The 16,405-nt window shown below is 46.7% G+C and overlaps 2 protein-coding genes across 2 annotated transcripts in view; both read left to right on the top strand.

The window, feature by feature from the left end:
* The first annotated feature begins 909 nt into the window (after positions 1 to 909).
* On the top strand, positions 910 to 3,066 carry LOC149437787 (uncharacterized). The gene is made up of 4 exons (XM_089660611.1): positions 910 to 918; positions 2,133 to 2,261; positions 2,535 to 2,669; positions 2,779 to 3,066. The coding sequence occupies exons 1-4, from the start codon at positions 910 to 912 to the stop codon at positions 3,064 to 3,066; spliced, it is 561 nt and encodes a 186-aa protein (XP_089516737.1).
* Positions 3,067 to 3,484: 418 nt separating this feature from the next.
* The window catches only part of LOC149437784 (uncharacterized), an 82,274-nt gene continuing 69,353 nt past the window's right edge, over positions 3,485 to 16,405 (top strand). The window contains exons 1-3 of the mRNA XM_089660607.1: positions 3,485 to 3,549; positions 5,436 to 6,741; positions 14,739 to 14,742. Of these exons, the coding sequence (XP_089516733.1) occupies positions 3,486 to 3,549; positions 5,436 to 6,741; positions 14,739 to 14,742 (1,374 nt within the window). The 5' untranslated portion in view covers position 3,485. The remainder of the gene's footprint in view (positions 3,550 to 5,435; positions 6,742 to 14,738; positions 14,743 to 16,405) is intronic.

Raw genomic sequence — 16,405 nt, 5'->3', positions numbered from 1 at the left:
GTCTGCGTAATCTTTCCTCTAGAGTTAAGGCAGGTCGGAGAAGGCCAATTAGCATGGGTTCTACTTCAGGAGTGCCGATAGGCAGAGAAATAGAGACAGAATCCACTGGTCTTGGAACCCTTGGCAGAACCCTTGGCAAAAGGTCTGGGTACGTTTAGAACATCTCTCCCGTAGCCGTCAATCCAATTGGGTAGCGAGTTGAATAAGGTTCTCCAAGGAGGAGGGAGCTTCCACCCTAGCTAATTCATCCTTGAGGGACTCAGACAGACCTAGATGGAACTGGTATTTCAGGGCTGCGTCATTCCACCCGGTATTGGTGGACCATTTGCGGAATTTCACAATGTAGTCCTCCACAGCCCGTCGGCCTTGTTGTAGAGCATGAAGGGTGGATTCAGCAGTAGAGGTCCTCTGGGGGTCATCATAAAGAGCTGCCATGGTTTCAAAGAATGTGATCACTGAGTTCAGCGCTGGGTCTTTTTGTTCCAGTGAGCTGTGTGCCCATGATTGAGGTTCATCAGATATGAGAGAAATGATGAACCCCACTTTAACTGCCTCAAGTGAGAAGATCCTGGGTTGCAGTGCAAAATACAACTCACAAGCATTCTTGAAAGCTCAGAATTTACATTGGTCCCAGCAAGCATTCCGGAACGATAACTCTGGGTAGTACCAAAGTGGGTGTAACAGTGGAAGGCGAACTGGCTGGTGCCACTGTAGAGATAGGACTAGGCAATGGATTCTGGTCTGCAGAAGTCACAGCAGTAGTGAGCAAATGAAGACATCCCTCCAGCTGAAAATATCCCTCCTGCAGATCCTTGACCACTTGTGTAAGTGCCGTCATCTGTTGGCACAGGGCCTCTAATGTGGAAGCACCTCTCTCGGCCTCAGACATAATGGCTGGTTGATACTAACATGTATCTGGTGAGAGACGCCAATGGAGAGAGGGCTTCGCTTGTGACTAAGTTCGAGACTCCCCTGAGAGTGGGACAGCAGGAGTCAGGACCAAAGTGGCACAGGTCACCTGTAGGAGTGCTTGTTGGTGGTCCACCCAGGAGCACAGCTGATGCACTGAGATGAGGTCTGCAGTCAGGTGGTGCCTGTGCGAGGTATGCAAGCCCTTCCGGGGAACAGGATTACTGGATAGCCGGTTCAAAGCCAAGATCCAGTACCGGGTGGAGATCAGAACAGACGTAGTCAGATGGGATAGCTGAGGTCATACACAGAGGAGCAAGAGAGAATATCCGTTAGCCAAGCTGAGGTCATACACAAAAGAGAAAGAGAAAATATCCGTTAGCCAGCCGAGGTCAGGTCAGGGTTTAAGCAGAGAAGACAGGTCAAGGAGCAAGCCGAGTCAGTAACAGGAAATCACAGATCACAGTAGCACAGGAACAGGAAATCACAGTTCACAGTAGAACAGGAACAAGATACTGGGGAGCCAGAGATCAATCAGAACCTGAGAGTAGTGCAGGGCTTCCTTATAAAGGCCGTTTGCCACCAAATTTGAGCTGATGTGAACTTTTGCAGCCATGCAAGGTATTGGCAGGGGTGCCAGGTCTCCTAACACCTCTGCTGAGGACAGAGCCCTGACATCTGTCCCCTCTACCGTCTGGCACCCGCTGAACTGCACCCACAAATGGGCAAGAAGAGCCGGGGAAGCATAGTAGGTACAGGAGAGGATCACACACACGGGGTGGCAGAGGCTGGCACCTGAAAGGAGAGCCCTGTGGCTTGCCCGCATCAGGGATAAATAATAAAAACAATACTTGCCCGGCACCCAGAACTACATGTCCCGGGCGTCGGGCGATGTAAAGTGACCATCCCTGCATGATGAGCCGACATTGACCTCACAGAACTGCTTTAGAGCAAACTAGTCATAGGAAGGATCAGATTTATCATTCCTTGTCTGCAGATCTAAAGCTCATCAAAACCAGTTCAGAGACCAAACAAACCCAACAGAGAAAAGGGGCCCCGGACCTCAAAATTGTAGTAAACACTAAACAGTCCAAACAAAATGTCTTCCCATGGGGGGAGTAGTTCTTCAATGTCCAGCAACCCTCCTATTCCCCCCTCACATCCACATCCTATTATTGTGTGACCAATACCATCCAAATCATTCTTACTTTCATTTCCCAAAGTTATCCGTCTACAAGGAGACCTGTATAGATCACATGATGGCACCAATGAGGATGGAGGAGGAGCGGAGTCACATGACTGAGAAGATACTAAACCTCACCCTGGAGATCATCTACCTGCTGACCGGAGAGGTGAGGAGGATTCTGGGAGGTCACATGACATCACTCTTATCTCTATTAATAATACACGGACCTGACCAGAGAGGTGAGGAGGATTCTGGGAGGTCACATGACATCACTTTTATCTCTATTAATAAAACACAGACCTGACCAGAGAGGTGAGGAGGATTCTGGGAGGTCACATGACATCACTCTTATCTCTATTAATAAAACACAGACCTGACCGGAGAGGTGAGGAGGATTCTGGGAGTCTAACATGATATTCCTATTGGTTCCTCAATACAGAGATTTCCTCTTCTAAAGTCAGGTGATCATATGACCATCACAGTGCCTCCATGTGACTCCCTAAACCCTGAGAGACACAACATGCAGAAGATTCTAGAAGTCACCAAGAAGATGATGGAGCTGCTGACAGGAGAGGTGAGCGGTGCCGGGAATTCTGGGACATTCTCCAATCACTGATAGTATCATTAGGATCTGTACATTATCTGCATTGTTACCATTGATGTCATTTTTATTATATATTCAGAGTGGAAACCTGAGAGATCCTAAAGTTGAGGTTAAAGAAATAGTAAAAGAGGATGAGGATGGGGGGATGGAGGAGTCAGAGCTTCTAAGAGAATGCAAAGATCTGTACCAGGACACCATGGTGGAGTCATCCAGCTACAGGAACCCACCAGAGAGATGTCCCCGTCCTCTGTATTCCCGGGATTCCACACAGGAAGGTCACACCATCCCTCACCATCATCAGGTAGATGAGGAACAATCACTGATAGTATCATTAGGATCTGTACATTATCTGCATTGTTACCATTGATAGGATTTGTATTATGCATTCAGAGTGGAATCCTCGGGGATGAGAATATTGTTGTTAAAGAGGAGGATGAGGAGTATGGAGTGATGGAGGAGTTTTCAGAAGGACACAAGGATATGATGGAGCCACCTAATACCAAGAACCCACCAGAGAGATGTCCCCGTCCTCTGTATTCCTGGTATTCCACACAGGAAGATCACACCATCCCTCCCCATTACAAGGTTGGTTGTACGGAGCATCTAGAACATGAACTTGTGGAGACAATGTGTGGATATTGTGTGTGATGTCACAATCATAAATCTTACATTTTACAGATGATATTTTCTCTCATTTCCTTGATTTAGAGTGGAGATCCAATCGATATAGAATTTGAGGTGAAAGCAGAAGAAGAAGAGGCGTATGTGAGGGATGATCAGCAGTCTATGGAGGAGGATGGAATAACGGGGACATTTATAGAGGAGGACACTCCTACAGAGATCAGCACAGGTGGGTCATGAACACTAAATCCATTCCTCCACCCATACTGCTCACTGATTGGTCCAGAGTAGAGTAAACACTTAGAAATATCAGCATGTAAGACACAATTTATGTATCTAGACTGGATTTTTGGAGATTATGGGGTTCAGCTGGCTGCAAAATTTTGATTTTTACCATTAGCTTTAACCTAGGCACCTGGGACATGTATTTTGGGTCTTCGGCCCCATACCTGGTTGTAGCAAGATCTCTGACAGAGCAAGTCTCCCAGGGTTACTTTTTGTTGTCTACTGGCTGTGCCGGGTGGAGGGATATGTCTGTAGTGTCTCAGACCCAAGTCACTGAGTGCAGTCTCAGGAGATGGGAGGCAGCGGTGTGGGATCTCTGCAACTTGTCTACAGTAAACATTTAAGCTTTCACTGATTACTGAATACCAATATTATGAGTCCTGACCCTTACACTGTATAATTTACATTGCACATAACATACTCCTGACCCCTGCACTATATACTCTATGTTGTACATTACATACTACTGACACCTGCACTATATACTCTATGTTGTACATTACATACTCCTGACCCCTGCACTATATACTCTATGTTGTACATTACATACTCCTGACCCCTGCACTATACTCTATGTTGTACATTACATACTCCTGACCCCTGCACTATATACTCTGTTGTACATTACATACTCCTGACCCCTGCACTATACTCTATGTTGTACATTACATACTCCTGACCCCTGCACTATATACTCTATGTTGTACATTACATACTCCTGACCCCTGCACTATATACTCTATGTTGTACATTGCATTCCCCTGACCCCTGCACTATATACTCTATGTTGTACATTACATACTCCTGACCCCTGCACTATATACTCTATGTTGTACATTACATACTCCTGTCCCCTGCAGTATATATTTTATGTTGTACATTACATACTCCTGACCCCTGCACTATATACTCTATGTTGTACATTACATACTCCTGACCCCCGCATTATATACTCTATGTTGTACATTACATACTCCTGACCCCTGCACTATATACTCTGTTGTACATTACATACTCCTGACCCCTGCACTATATACTCTATGTTGTACATTACATCCTCCTGACCCCTGCACTATATACTCTATGTTGTACATTACATCCTCCTGACCCCTGCACTATATACTCTATGTTGTACATTACATACTCCTGACCCCCGCACTATATACTCTATGTTGTACATTACATCCTCCTGACCCCTGCACTATGTACTCTATGTTGTACATTACATACTCCTGACCCCATGTACTCTATGTTGTACATTACATACTCCTGACCCCTGCACTATATACTCTATGTTGTACATTACATACTCCTGACCCCTGCACTATATACTCTATGTTGTACATTACATACTCCTGACCCCTGCACTATATACTCCATGTTGTACATTACATACTCCTGACCCCTGCACTATATACTCTGTTGTACATTACATACTCCTGACCCCTGCACTATATACTCTATTTTGTACATTACATACTCCTGACCCTGCACTATATACTCTATCTTGTATATTCCATTTTCCTGACTTCTGCTCTCCCCCTCCCCCCCCCCCCCCCACTGCTATATATACACATAATATGGATTCTCTTTTGTTACACCCATTTCCTCCCAGCTGGACATTTTATATCAGATGATGTGATTGGAGCACAGACTTTTACATGGTGATAATAATGTGATAACATCCTCCAACTTTGGACCCTTAAACAGAAATTGATAGGGTGGAATTGTAAGCTCCTCAGAGACCAAGCTGCCTGATGTGGGTGGAGTCCTGGTTTGGGGGAACCAATCAGCTCCTGTCTAGTAATCCTCTTTGTCTTTGTATTTTAGTCCATGGCCGGGAGATGAAGAAAACCTCCGAGGATTGTCTCACTTTGTCTCCAGACTGGAAAGTAGAAGATGAGGACATCACACAGTATAGTCCAGGAGAAAACCCGGCTCCCTCCAATGTCCATCCGACACCACCCAGTGTAGATGGACCATCGGATTCCTCGTATCCTGAGGAACCTCAGACTGTGCAGGACCGGGCTGGCCTTCCAACAGAGAAGAACTTCTCCTGTACTGAGTGTGGGAAGAGGTTCCATTCTAAATCCAATCTTAATGCGCATGAAAGATCTCACACGGGGGAGAAACCGTATTTCTGTCCTGAGTGCGGGAAATGTTTTTCAAGGAAGTCCCATCTTTACACACATCAGAGATCTCACACGGGGGAGAAGCCGTATTCCTGTCCAGAGTGTGGGAAATGTTTTTCACAGAAGTCCAATTTTTATAGACATCAGCGATTTCATACAGGTGAGAAGCCATATTCCTGTCCTGAGTGCGGGAAGGATTTCTGTTCTAAATTCAATCTTAATGTGCATAAAAGATCTCACACGGGGGAGAAGCCATATTCTTGTACTGAGTGCAGTAAATGTTTTTCACGGATGTACCAACTTTATAAACATCAGAGATATCACATGGGGGAGAAGCTATATTCCTGTCCAGAGTGTGGGAAATGTTTTTCAGACAAGTCCAGTCTTCACACACATCAGAGATCTCACACAAAGGAGAAGTCATATTCCTGTCCTGAGTGTGGGAAATGTTTTTCACAGATGTCCAGTCTGCACACACATCAGAGATCTCACACGGGGGAGAAACCATATTCCTGTCCTGAATGCGGGAAATGTTTTTCAATGAAGTTCAGTCTTCACATACATCAGAGATTTCACACAGGGGAGAAGCCGTATTCCTGTCCTGAGTGTGGGAAATGTTTTTCAGAGAAGTCCAGTCTGCACAAACATCAGAGATCTCACACAGGGGAGAAGCCATATTCCTGTTCTGAGTGCGGGAAATGTTTTTCACAGAAGTCCAGTCTGCTCACACATCAGAGATCTCACACAGGGGAGAAGCCGTATTCCTGTCTTGAGTGTGGGAAATGTTTTTCACAGAAGTCCAGTCTGCTCACACATCAGAGATCTCACACGGGAGAGAAGCCATATTCCTGTCCTGAGTGTGAGAAATGTTTTTCAGAGAAGTCCAGTCTGCTCAAACATCGGAGATCTCACACAGGGGAGAAGCCATATTCCTGTCCTGAGTGCGGGAAATGTTTTTCATGGAGGTCCAATCTCTCCAAACATCAGAGATCTCACACAGGGGAGTAGTCACTTTCCTGTCCTGAATGAGGGAAATGTTCCTCACTGAAGTGCTGTCTTCCTGTACATCAGGGGTCACACACAACCCTGGAGGTGTATTAGAGCCTTGAGTGTGGGAAATGTCTTCTAGATGAATGTTGCTGGACATCCCAGCTCTCATGTGGGGAAGAAGCACACTTTGATATACACCTCAGATACAGGTAAAACTCGAAAAATTAGAATATCGTGCAAAAGTTCATTTATGTCAGTAATGCAACAAAGGTGAAACTAATATATGAGACTCATTACATGCAAAGCAAGATAGTTCAAGCCGTGATTTGTCATCATTATGATGATTATGGCTTACAGCTCATGAAAACCCCAAATCCACAATCTCAGAAAATGAGAATCTTGTGAAAAGGTGGAATAATCTCGGCTCAAAGTGTCCCACTCTAATCAGCTCATTCAGCCATAACACCTGCAAAGGGTTCCTGAGCCTTTAAATGGTCTCTCAGTCTGGTTCAGTAGGAATCATAATCATGGGAAAGACTGCTGACCTGACACCATCACTGACACCCTCCATAAGGAGGGAAAGCCTCAAAAGGGAATTGCAGAAGAAGTTGGATGTTCCCAAAGTGCTGTATCAAAGCACATTAATAGAAAGTTATGTGGAAGGGAAAAGTGTGGAAGAAAAAGGTGCACAAGCAGCAGGGATGACCGCAGCCTGGAGAGGATTGTCAGGAAATGACCATTCAAAAGTGTTGGGGACTTTCACAAGGAGTGGACTGAGGCTGGAGTCAGTGCATCAAGAGCCACCACACACAGACAGATCCTGGACATGGGCTTCAAATGTCGTATTCCTCTTGTCAAGCCGCTCCTGAACAACAAACAACGTCAGAAGCGTGTTACCTGGGCTAAAGAAAAACAGGCCTGGTCTGCTGCTCAGTGGTCCAAAGTCCTCTTTTCTGATGAGAGCAACTTCTGCATGTCATTTGGAAACCAAGGACCCCGAGTATGGAGGAAGAATGGAGAGGCCCAAGGACTCCGAGTATGGAGGAAGAATGGAGAGGCCCAAGGACCCCGAGTATGGAGGAAGAATGGAGAGGCCCCAGGACCCCGAGTATGGAGGAAGAATGGAGAGGTCCAAGGACCCGGAGTATGGAAGAAGAATGGAGAGGCCCAAGGACCCCGAGTATGGAGGAAGAATGGAGAGGCCCAAGGACCCCGAGTATGGAGGAAGAATGGAGAGGCCCAAGGACCCCGAGTATGGAGGAAGAATGGAGAGGCCCAAGTACCCCGAGTATGGAGGAAGAATGGAGAGGCCCAAGGACCCCGAGTATGGAGGAAGAATGGAGAGGCACAAGGACCCCGAGTATGGAGGAAGAATGGAGAGGCACAAGGACCCAGAGTATGGAGGAAGAATGGAGAGGCCCAAGGACCCCGAGTATGGAGGAAGAATGGAGAGGCCCAAGGACCCCGAGTATGGAGGAAGAATGAGGCCCAAGGACCCTGAGTATGGAGGAGGAAGAATGGAGAGGCCCAAGGACCCCGAGTATGGAGGAAGAATGGAGAGGCACACACTGCAAGATGCTTGAAGTCCAGTGTGAAGTTTCCACAGTCTGTGTTGATTTGGGGAGCCATGTCATCTGCTGGGGTTGGTCCACTGTGCTTCATTAAGTCCAGGGTCACCGCAGCCGTCTACCAGGAGATTTTGGAGCACTTCATGCTTCCTTCCACAGACGAGCTTTATGGGGATGCTGACTTCATTTTCCAGCAGGACTTGGCACCTCCCACACTGCCAAAAGCACCAAAATCTGGTCCAATGACCGTGGGATTACTGTGCTTGATTGGCCAGCAAACTCGCCTGACCTGAACCCCATAGAGAATCTATGGGGCATTGCCAAGAGAAAGATGAGAGACATGAGACCGAACAATGCAGAAGAGCTGAAGGCCGCTATTGAAGCATCCTGGTCTTCCATAACACCTCAGCAGGGCCACAGGCTGATAGCTTCCATGCCACGCCTCATTGAGGCAGTACTTGCTGCAAAAGGGGCCCAAACCAAGTACTGAGTACATATGCAGCTTCTACTTTTCAGAGGTGCGATATTGTTCTATGTACAATCCGTGTTTTATTGATTGCATGGAATATTCTCATTTTCTGAGATTGTGGATTTGGGGTTTTCATGAGCTGTAAGCCATAATCATCACAATGATGACAAATCACGGCTTGAACTATCTTGCTTTGCATGGAATGAGTCTCATATATTAGTTTCACCTTTTAAGTTGCTGCACTGAAATAAATCAACTTTTGCACCATATTCTCATTTTTCGAGTTTCACCTGTATACCTCATGGCTGATCTTCATCATGGAAGAAACAGTTCATAAGGAGATCAGAGGTCCCCAAAGACATGGATGAAGTGTGGGACCGGGTTGGTCATTGATAGCAAGAGAAGAATAAAAATGGATTCCTGCCCTGTGATTGGCTGAGTGCATTTTGTGGTGGGAGATTTCACAAACACTTGGAGGTCTATGGAGAACAATGTTGAACGGATGTGACCGGCATTCTCCAGCTGGGAGGAGTTTTGGCCCTATTTGATTTCTTATGATCATTGGCTCCATCTAGTGGCCATAATATCATATTGGGCTAGTTTTACTGATGGAGATATTTCAGAAAAATCACCTCATTATGGCCACTAGATGGAGCCGGTGATCATAGGAAATCACTGTGTTACTGTGTCACAGGTGGAGGAATGATTGTCTCATTGGTTTAATGAATGTTCTATAAATAGAGCCCTTGGTTTCCTTCATCAGACTTGGCTCCATAGTAATCCCTGAGGTCATACTCCCGCACTCTGAGGTCATACTCCCGCACTCTGAGGTCACACTCCCACACTCTGAGGTCACACTCCCACACTCTGAGGTCATACTCCCACACTCTGAGGTCATACTCCCGCACTCTGAGGTCATACTCCCGCACTCTGAGGTCACACTCCGGCACCCTGAGGTCACACTCCCGCACTCTGAGCTCATACTCCCGCACTCTGAGGTCATACTCCCTCACTCTGAGGTCATACTCCCTCACCCTGAGGTCATACTCCCTCACCCTGAGGTCACACTCCCGCACTCTGAGCTCATACTCCCGCACTCTGAGGTCACACTCCCTCACCCTGAGGTCACACTCCCGCACTCTGAGCTCACACTCCCACACTCTGAGGTCACACTCCCGCACCCTGAGGTCACACTCCCGCACTCTGACCCCAGCAGAGTGATCCCATCTAGCTCACATTGACCTTTTCACTGACAGAGCTAGTTTTGCATTTTTTTTGCATGCATATTAAAATGCAGATTTTGGGCCTCAAGATTATTTAAACCCCCAAACATAAATTTCATGACAGCAGAGGCCCTGGAGAATACAGTGGTGATAGTTCTGATTTTTTAATGTCACATGATATTAGTTCCATCAGTACAAAATGCACTAAATGTAATTTTTGAGAACCCAAATACTTTATTTTACCAATTGTTTAGTAAAATATAAAAGATGAGGTTGTGCCGAGTCAATAGATACCCAACATGTCCAGCCCTAAAATGGAGTGTGCCATTGAGATGATGAAAAAGGTTGTTACTGAAAAATGGCCCCTAGATGGCACTTGAACCCTTTCCCTGCCATGGATGTACTGATGTCCTACTGACCTACAGAACTGCCTCCAGCTACAACATACTGTCATGGCTTTCCCCCTTCTGCTATGAGCGCCTGGTCTGCTGAGCTTCCCTCCACTCCACAGCCCCTATGCCTGTCCTCTAAGATGGATCACCACAGCTCTAACATCCCCCCACAGTACTGATCCCTCCACAGCACTGATCCCCCCACAGCACCCATCCCCCCACAAAACTGATCCCCCACAGCACTGTTCCCCCCTCCCCCGCAGCACTGATCCCCCCACAGCACCCATCCCCCAACAGCACTGATCCTCCCACAGCACTGATCCCCTCACAGCATCCATTCCTCTGCAGCACCAATCCATCTGGCTCCCCTGCATCTGGTTTCTTCTTTCCCCTCCCATTGGCTTCAGCTGCTGCACGGAAGCCACAAGGAGATCAAAATGTCCAAATACTTCCCCATCACTAAAACTCCCTCCCTGTGCTGGGACCTCCTTCTGATGCCCCAGCCTCCATCTGTGCAGTGCTGCTGTCTGACTTCCCCTCCTGCCCCCCACACTGGCTGCAGCTTCTGGATGGAGTGTGGGGGGGTTGGCATGTCATGTTTACCAGCCCCTTCCTAAATTGATTTGGTGAATGATCGATACCAATCACTCTTGTGTTCATTCACTGAAGTATAGTAAAGTGTGTTTCCTGGGCTTCAGTTTTGTGAATGAATAGGAGCCTCTGTACAGAATCTTCCTACAAATCCCTCCCATAGAACAATATTGGAGATAACAGCAGTATTGTCCTCACCAATCACAGCCCAGATATTTCCCAGTACAGGTCAAGAGGGGGAGGGGTTATAGTACAATAAGGGGCCCATAGACATGACATGATAGAGACCCTCATAGATATGACTTTGTCATCTGATCTATCAGGAAATGACCAGATTGGAGGACAGTCTCATGTCTGGGGGGTACCTGCACACAGTGTGGGCTCCTCAGGGAATATTGTGATTGGACAGGGCAGAATACCCTATAGGTCCCCCTCATAAACCAACACTGGGAGGAGTCTGTGTACTCCTCCCCCTCCCCTCTGCATACAATTAAACTAGACCTGTCATGAGAGCAATATGTAGAAATCCTCCAAACCATCAGGAGACAGGAAAAGAGGATAAAAGACCATGAGAGAGATGGGACTGAGTGTAGTGATGGATACCAGAAGGTGGGAGATGGTTCTAGAAGATGGGGAGAAGTACGGTGCATGGACTCACATCTGGGAGGTTGTGGGGAACCCATCCAGGGATCAGACAACCTATCTGAGGACTTGTGGAGAATATGTCCGTCTCCTCACTGAAGTCAATGGGTGGTCACCCTCCATGGTCATCGGGGAATTCCGGATCATCATATACTAAGCAGGATTTGGATCCCGATGGAGAACTTTCACCCCAAGAAATAATGAGGGTGAGGTCAGCAGAGGAGCCCATAGTAAAGGAGGAAACTCTGAAATGTTTTCTTCAGAAGGTCGGAGTTTACTGGACAAGTGAATGTAAAATACACCATCAACGCGTTTCATGGCTTCAAAGTGTCACTTCATCAGGACAGGTGTAAGAAGACGATATAAAAATAGGGAATGAAGTAACAGTCCAGTATATGGTATTATAAAGACCCGAGTCACATACAATTCATGGACAGGACTGAGATTTATAGCATTCAGGATTTGTATGATGTTAGACAAGGTGAAGAGATATATGGAGAGGATGATCAATACATGGAGAAATCAATCTATTCTATCATAGAAGGGAATCAATAGATCAATAAATGACATCAACCAATCAATAAGATCCATTTCATGGGATAGATTTATCATTCTGTGCATTGGTTATGTTGGAGGATCAAACCGTGATCAATGGATATTGGAAACATTCCTATTGATCTGATGATTGCTGGCATGGATTCCTGATTGATTATTGCTGGGAATAAAGTCCAATAAACACGCAGATTTGATGGGATTATTGATAGAAAAATCTCTTCATATTCCATGGAATAAATATGTGTAGAATAGTTTGGATTTGATGGAATAAATCTCTATAAAAAGACTTTGTGGGGTTTGTTGGATCTTTTCTATTCCTCTCTAGGTCTGGATTTCATGAAGAAGAAACAATTCCTCCAATTTCTAGTGGATGGTGAGGAGGGGAGAGATTTGGGTGAGTTTTGTACATACAGGAGGTAATAGAGAGAATCCGACTAGTAATTGATGAGAGGAGATTTCACTGGAGAGTCCCATTGGAGAGAATTCAGGGCTGGGGGCACTGCTGGGGCCTGGAGGGTTCTGATTGGATCACCAGTAAATGTGTTGTATTAATCTGGGGGTGTGCACTGCTGGGGCCTGGAGGGTTCTGATTGGACCACCAGTACACGTGTCATATTAATCTGGGGGTGTGCACTGCTGGGGCCTGGAGGGTTCTGATTGGACCACCAGTGCATGTGTCATATTAATCTGGGGGTGTGCACTGCTGGGGCCTGGAGGGTTCTGACTGGACCACCAGTACATGTGTTGTATTAATATGGGGGTGTGTGTTTTATCATTGGAATGATTCTGGAAAGATGACCTCCAGATGTACACATGGGGGGTGTCCCGGGGGGGTTACAATGTAGAGGGCGGAGAGAGAATACTGTACAGTGTGTAATAATATATTTGGAAAGCTGCCCCTATATACGATGGTGTAAAATCTAGTTGCAGAGCGCCCCCTACATACAGTGGTGTCATAGGGAGTCCTCTTCCTGATCCTGTTCTGGTGACACCCCAAATCTCAGGATTTTATATCACTTTCGGTAATAATTGTAAACAGGACAAATAGAGAGGCTGAATCTCCCTAAAGGAGGCCGAGGCAGCAATAGAAACCAACAGGAGGTCTAACCCCTCTCCACTCTCCAGAAAATCAATGCCTTTAGTTCTTCTGTAAAACAACCCAGTGAAGGGATGGGGGGAGGAAATATGTTTGTCTTTTCCAGAAGGTTGGATGCAGAATACTTTCATGTCCAGCATACTAAATGGGTCCAATACTGGGATCATCTGAGAAAATGTGTTCTGTATTCCTGGGAGGGAGGCACCTATGGGTTGGTGTTTGTAGAAAATGAACACTGTGAGGACAATGGCAAGTATTGAAAGCCAGAGATGACTGCATGGAGTCTGTAGTGCCAGAAACCTACTCAAATGTATTCTCCTCCCATCCTCTCCATGGTCCTTCCCCACCCCATCCTTTCTATGCTCCTTTCCCTCCCCAGACTCTCTAGGCTCAATTGCCTACAATTTCTCTAGGTTCCCTTCACTCTCCATCCTCTCTAGGCTTCTTCCCTTTCTCATGCTCTCTAGGCTCCTTCCCCTCCCCCTATCCTCTCTAGGCTTCTTCCACTCCTCATCCTCATTAGGCTCATTCCCCTCTCCATGCTGTCTAGGCTTCTTCCCCACTCCATCCTCTATAGGCTCCTCCTTCCTATCCTCTCTATGCTCCTTCTCCTACCTATCCTCTTTAGGCTCCTTCCCATCCTCTCTAGGCTTCTTCCTTTCTAGGCTCCTTCCCCTACTCATACTCTCTAGGCTCCATCCTCTTTCCCATCCTCTCTAGGTTCCTTCCCCTCCCCATCCTCTCTAGGCTCCTATTACTCCCCAGCCTTTCTAGGCTCCCATTCCCCCTAGGCTCCATTCCCTCCCCATCTTATCTAGGCTCCTTCCCCTCCCCATCTTATCTAGGCTCCTTCCCCTCCCCATCTTATCTAGGCTCCTTCCCCTCCCCATCCTTTCTAGGCTCCTTCCCCTCCCCATCTTATCTAGGCTCCTTCCCCTCCTCATCTTATCTAGACTCCTTCTCCTCCCCATCTTATCTAGGCTCCTTCCCCTCCCCATCTTATCTAGGCTCCTTCCCCTCCCCATCCTTTCTAGGCTCCTTCCCCTCCCCATCTTATCTTGGCTCCTTCCCCTCCCCATCCTTTCTAGACTCCTTCTCCTCCCCATCTTATCTAGGCTCCTTCCCCTCCCCATCTTATCTAGACTCCTTCTCCTCCCCATCCTCTCTAACCTCCCTGGCCGTCTGATTATTTCAGATTTTTTGTGCTGAAAGCGGTACCATTATTTTGCATGGAAATATGTTGTTTTTTTATTGTAGGCCTGTAATTTTTAGGAATAACTCACTGAAATCTGCCTGAACAAGAGTCTAGTAAACATCCCGGGGATGATCAAACTTGAAACACAAAATCATAAATTATAATTTAATAAATACTCCTAAAAAATAATAATATAATAATAATAAATGTAATTCAATAATATAATCAAACCAAAAACACTGAAATGTGAAATATAGCGCCAAGTTCGCACATCGCTGAGCTCAGTCGCAGAATCGTTTTCAGTGTCTGATGAGGAATTTCCCCCACAAATCATTATCACTCAATTCTGCAAGTGGTTCTGATTTACTATCGCTGTTCTCTAGCCGGTCTAAAACCGCGTCTGACCTAAAGGGACACTTTTTGGGCGCCATGGACGTTTCTGTTTCCAGGCAGAAAGAAGAGTAAAAATGCAGGCAGGACACAGGACAAATCACTCGGGACACAATGTATGTGAAATGGTTTGAACCAGCAATGTTTTACTATGTAATATTTGTTTGCAAAAAAATTTTTTAATTTGCCGCCGGTTCCGGCACCCGTACGTCCCGACATCACAGTGACAGGAACACGGAAGCCGGATGCCGGTATCGGCTGGAGGAGATGGCCGGAGATGCTGCAGGGGACACATCGCGGGAGCGAAGGACAAGGTAAGTACTGCAGGGAATCCCTGAACAACGCTGCATGGTAAGCCGGAGTGTAGCTCGGGGTTACCTCTCTTGATACTGAAATTTTACCCCGAGCTACACTCAGGAATACCGCTGGGGAGGCTAGGCTTCTTTCACTCCTCATCCTCGTTAGGCTCCTTCCCCTTCCCATCCTCTCTAGGCTTCTTCTCCATCCTCTATACTTTCCTTCCCTTCCTTTTCCACCCTTCTCTCCGATTCTCCTTAGGTTTCTACCCCCCTCCCATCCTCTCTAGGCTCCTTCTCCTCCCCATTCTCTCTAGGCTCCTTCTCCTCCCCATTTTCTCTAGGCTCTTTCTCCTTTCTAATCCTCTCTAGGCTCCTTCCCCTCCCCATCCTCTCTTGGCTCCATCCCTTCCCCATCCTCTCTTGGCTCCATCCCTTCCCCATCCTCTCTAGGCTCCCTTCCCTCTCTAGGCTCCTTCTCCTCCTCGTCATCTCTAGGCTCCTTCTCCTCTCCATCCTTTCTAGGAATCTTCACCTCCCCATCCTCTCTAGGTTCCTCCTGCTCCCCATCTTCTCTTGGCTCCTTCTGCTTCCCATCCAAGTGTTGTTTGCTAATACATTGTCTTCCCGCTGCATAGTGGAAGTGTAGAGTTATGCCGTGTAATCATCCGTGGATAATTAGGTCTGCAAAGAGGTCTAGTGTGTCCGGTGTGCTGTGGGCTGAAGAAGCTCACGTGACTCAGCAGATATATGGTGGAGGATGGTGAGCAGATATATGGTGGAGGATGGTGAGCAGATATATGGTGGAGGATGGTGAGCAGATACATGGTGGAGGATGGTGAGCAGATACATGGTGGAGGATGGTGAGCAGCAACATGGTGGAGGATGGTGAGCAGATACATGGTGGAGGATGGTGAGCAGATACATGGTGGAGGATGGTGAGCAGATTCATGGTGGAGGATGGTGAGCAGATTCATGGTGGAGGATGGTGAGCAGATACATGGTGGAGGATGGTGAGCAGATACATGGTGGAGGATGGTGAGCAGATACATGGTGGAGGATGGTGAGCAGATTCATGGTGGAGGATGATGAGCAGATATATGGTGGAGGATGTCTCTGCATGGGAATTGATGACAGATGCATATATTTTTCATTATCCAAAGGAGGGTGCACTGAATGAACACTATTGATTGAACTTGATTTTTTTAATGACTTTTGTTTGATTCAAGCTTAAAAATATATTTAATTTTGTGTGATTTTT

This window comes from Staurois parvus, unplaced genomic scaffold (genome assembly GCF_062004578.1).
Source record: "Staurois parvus isolate SC_StPar_1 unplaced genomic scaffold, SC_StPar_1.0 ptg001254l, whole genome shotgun sequence".
Classification (NCBI taxonomy): Eukaryota; Metazoa; Chordata; class Amphibia; order Anura; family Ranidae; genus Staurois; species Staurois parvus.
This window is presented reverse-complemented; position numbering and strand designations above follow the sequence as displayed.

Bases quoted from the DNA above. Each gene is read 5' to 3' on its own strand.
- LOC149437787 (XM_089660611.1), top strand. The intron at 2,262-2,534 runs GTGAGGAGGATT...TCCTCAATACAG, and splicing joins TCTACCTGCTGACCGGAGAG to AGATTTCCTCTTCTAAAGTC. The intron at 2,670-2,778 runs GTGAGCGGTGCC...TTATATATTCAG, and splicing joins TGGAGCTGCTGACAGGAGAG to AGTGGAAACCTGAGAGATCC.